The sequence below is a fragment of the Zingiber officinale genome, chromosome 7B, assembly GCF_018446385.1.
Source record: "Zingiber officinale cultivar Zhangliang chromosome 7B, Zo_v1.1, whole genome shotgun sequence".
Lineage (NCBI taxonomy): Eukaryota > Viridiplantae > Streptophyta > Magnoliopsida > Zingiberales > Zingiberaceae > Zingiber > Zingiber officinale.
In genome coordinates, this window is record NC_055999.1 from 97549743 (window position 1) to 97552969 (window position 3227).

At 36.7% G+C, this 3227-nt stretch overlaps 1 protein-coding gene across 1 annotated transcript; it reads left to right on the top strand.

The window, feature by feature from the left end:
* Positions 1-293: 293 nt before the first annotated feature.
* On the top strand, positions 294-2334 carry LOC122004588 (probable polygalacturonase At1g80170). The gene is made up of 10 exons (XM_042559450.1): positions 294-326; positions 398-532; positions 637-768; positions 857-1006; positions 1085-1105; positions 1189-1396; positions 1457-1538; positions 1628-1736; positions 1840-1953; positions 2066-2334. The coding sequence occupies exons 1-10, from the start codon at positions 294-296 to the stop codon at positions 2297-2299; spliced, it is 1218 nt and encodes a 405-aa protein (XP_042415384.1). The 3' UTR covers positions 2300-2334.
* Positions 2335-3227: the final 893 nt, after the last annotated feature.

The window sequence follows — 3227 nt, forward strand, 5'->3', positions numbered from 1 at the left end:
ATATTTTTTTAGCAACAGCGGTTTTTATATTAATATATTTTCCAATGTAATTAATCTGTTACAATATCTTTTATTATCAAGAAATTAAATGCCCTTTAATAACTGAACAAACGCCCTTCTTTTTTCCACGGCAAATGTATTAAGTATCCAAGCGTTTGACCATCCTTTAACTCGCTGTTAATACAATCTTAATTCTCCACACTACTTATTAATAATGTCATAAACAAATTTAATTAATACTCATTTGCACTGCTTTCAGATAATCCCCTCCCCTATATATACTTCACTGCTGCATGTCGATATTTATTCCCAGAGATAATTCCATGGTGTGTTTTTCTGCATGTTAATATTTGTTTTACATGAAGATTTATTATCTATATCTAATTTCTGCCTGCAGGATCATAGAACAGTACTAGCAGTGATGTTGAGTACTGCAATGACTACTGTTCTGAATAATGTGCTAGTGGCTGCTTCAGTGCACAATGTGCTTTACTATGGTGCCAAAGGAGATGGGCACACAGATGATACCCAAGTGATAGTCAATCCTCTTTTTTTTTTTTTTTTGCATGAAAATATCGATTATATACCTATGTGCTATGTAGTTAATAGATTATCATGATTGTTATTGTTTTTCAGGCATTTTTGAAAGGTTGGAATGCAGTGTGTGCAGATGCTGGGGCTCCTACTCTTCTTGTTCCATCAGGAACAACCTTCTTGTTGAGCCAAATTATTTTCTCTGGCCCATGCAAAGCTAAAATCCATGTTCAGGTAATTAATTCATAATTAATTTAAATATTCATATATATATATATATATATATTTCAATTTTAAATTTATATTAAAAAAATGTGTACAGATTGATGGAACACTCAAGAGACCCAACGTGGTATGGGAGAGTAATGAGCAAAGTTGGATTCTATTTAACGGTCTTGACGGTTTGGTTATAGACGGTTATGGAGAGATAAACGGCCAGGGACTATCTTATTGGGATTGTAAAATTAGAAACGTAAGTGTATATTTTCACAATTTTTTCCTATTCCCCTTTTTGTTAAATATATATATTATATATTTTTAAATTTTGCAGATATGCTCCACTGCCCCTAATGTAAGTCCTCGAGCGAAATAATAATAATTATTAAAAATTAAAAAATATATATTTTTTAAAAAGAATATATAAATAAAAACCAGGCGTTAGAGGTGGCGAACTGCGACGGATCAACGGTGAGGGGCTTACTGATCAGGAACAGCCCTGGAATGCAAGTGGTGTTGGGCTTCAGTTCGAAGGCCCAAATTAATGGGCTCACCGTGATCGCTCCTGGAGAAAGCCCAAATACCGACGGCGTCCACATCAGCCACAGCCAGCACGTCGCTGTGTCCAACTGCGTAATTTCCACAGGTCACAACCACTTAGCTTAATTAATGAACAGATTAGAATTCTTAATGATGGTTATTACAGGAGATGATTGCGTGTCGATCGGCAATGGTACCTTCGATGTGAACGTTAGCCGCATCACATGTGGGCCCGGTCACGGAATAAGGTTACACCGACTAGATTTGCATCGAATCGATCGATCGATCGGTTTCATTAATGAACTCAAGTTAATTGAGGTTGCTTAGTTACTTGTAGTATTGGTAGCCTTGGTGGGCAACACTCTGTGTCAGTGGTGGAGCAAATTCGTGTGTCGTATTCTCGTATATTTCACGCAACAAATGGACTGAGAATAAAGACATGGCAAGTAAGTTTTTTCTTTCTTTCTTTCATTAGGGTTTAATTTGAGTGAGACTTAATGGTTCTTGTTGATGGATTTGAGGTGTGTGTTTGTTGGCTTGAGGATGCAGGGAGGATCGGGGCATGTAAAAGGGATCACCTTTGAGCATATCAACTTGACAGCAGTGTACAATCCCATCATTATCGACCAGTACTACTGCCCTAACCAAGTTTGCTCTAACAAGGTAAAGACTGAGCGTGTACGATGAGTCGTCTTGTGGTTCTTTATTTTTTGTATTTTTTTGTTAAAAAAAAAAAAGAAAAAGAAACTTTGTGTTTCGTTTGTGTTGGAGAAAGACATCAGCGGTTGCAGTGCGGGACGTGAAATACTACGGAATAAGAGGGACGAGCAATCAGAGAATCGGCATCAACTTGAGGTGCAGCCAGAGCAGGGCCTGCACGGGCATCAAGATGCAGAATGTGATTATCCAGCCGGCGTCGCCGGGACAGCAGGTGGAAGCTTACTGTTTCAACTCCCATGGAACAGATATACAGCCTGTTTTTCCTGCTGTCCCTTGTTTGGTTTCTTAATAGATCTGCCATCTATCCTCATTATTGTTTTCGAGATATTTGGGATGAGAATAGAATGAAAAATCTATATATATATATATATATATATCCCGTGTCTAACTCGTATGTGGGTAAGTGAGTGGGGTGCCCGAAAGTGCACTTAATTCCCCATAGAGTCACGCATGGGAGATGAGCATCATAATATTATACTCTATATCGCTCTCTCTCTATATATATAGGGATGTTATATTGTACACATTATGATGCAAAACCCGTGAGCATTTAATGTATTTTTTTTTTAAATTATCTTAAATAGTATACCCTAAATCCTAAGTTCTAAAAAAAATTATACTAGATGTTTACGGGGTTTGTACCATAAGGTGTGCACTATAAGGTGTGCGGCATAACAAAATCCTATATATACACAAAGTTGTTACTTGCACACTCATTTATGGGCAACCCATGAGTACCTAGTGTTATTTTTTATTTTAGGTTTAGTGTTTAGGGTTTAGTGTTTAGGCTAAAGGAAGTGAAAATTAAAAAAATAAAATTAACACTAAGGCTCTGTTTACTTGGGAGAGTGGAAAGCAAAATTAAGGAAAAGTTTTCACGGTGGAAAAGTTTCTGCCGTTTACTTCATTAAAATTTTCCAAAGGAAAAGTAACGCAATCCATCAGTGGATAATTTTGGAGCCAAAATCGATCACCTCAAAATCGGACGGAAAGCAGCGGATGGAAAAAAAATGACGCATGTACCCCTTTTGCATTCACAAAATTACACCATATACCAAAAAAAATGACGCATGTAGCCTTTTTAACTCACAAAATTATACTATGTACCAAAAAAATGACGCATGCACCCATTTTTATTTACAAAATTACATCATAAGTATTCACCTTCCTCTATCAAGGTAAACAAGTGTGCAAAGGAAAAGATTTCTTCACCCTTT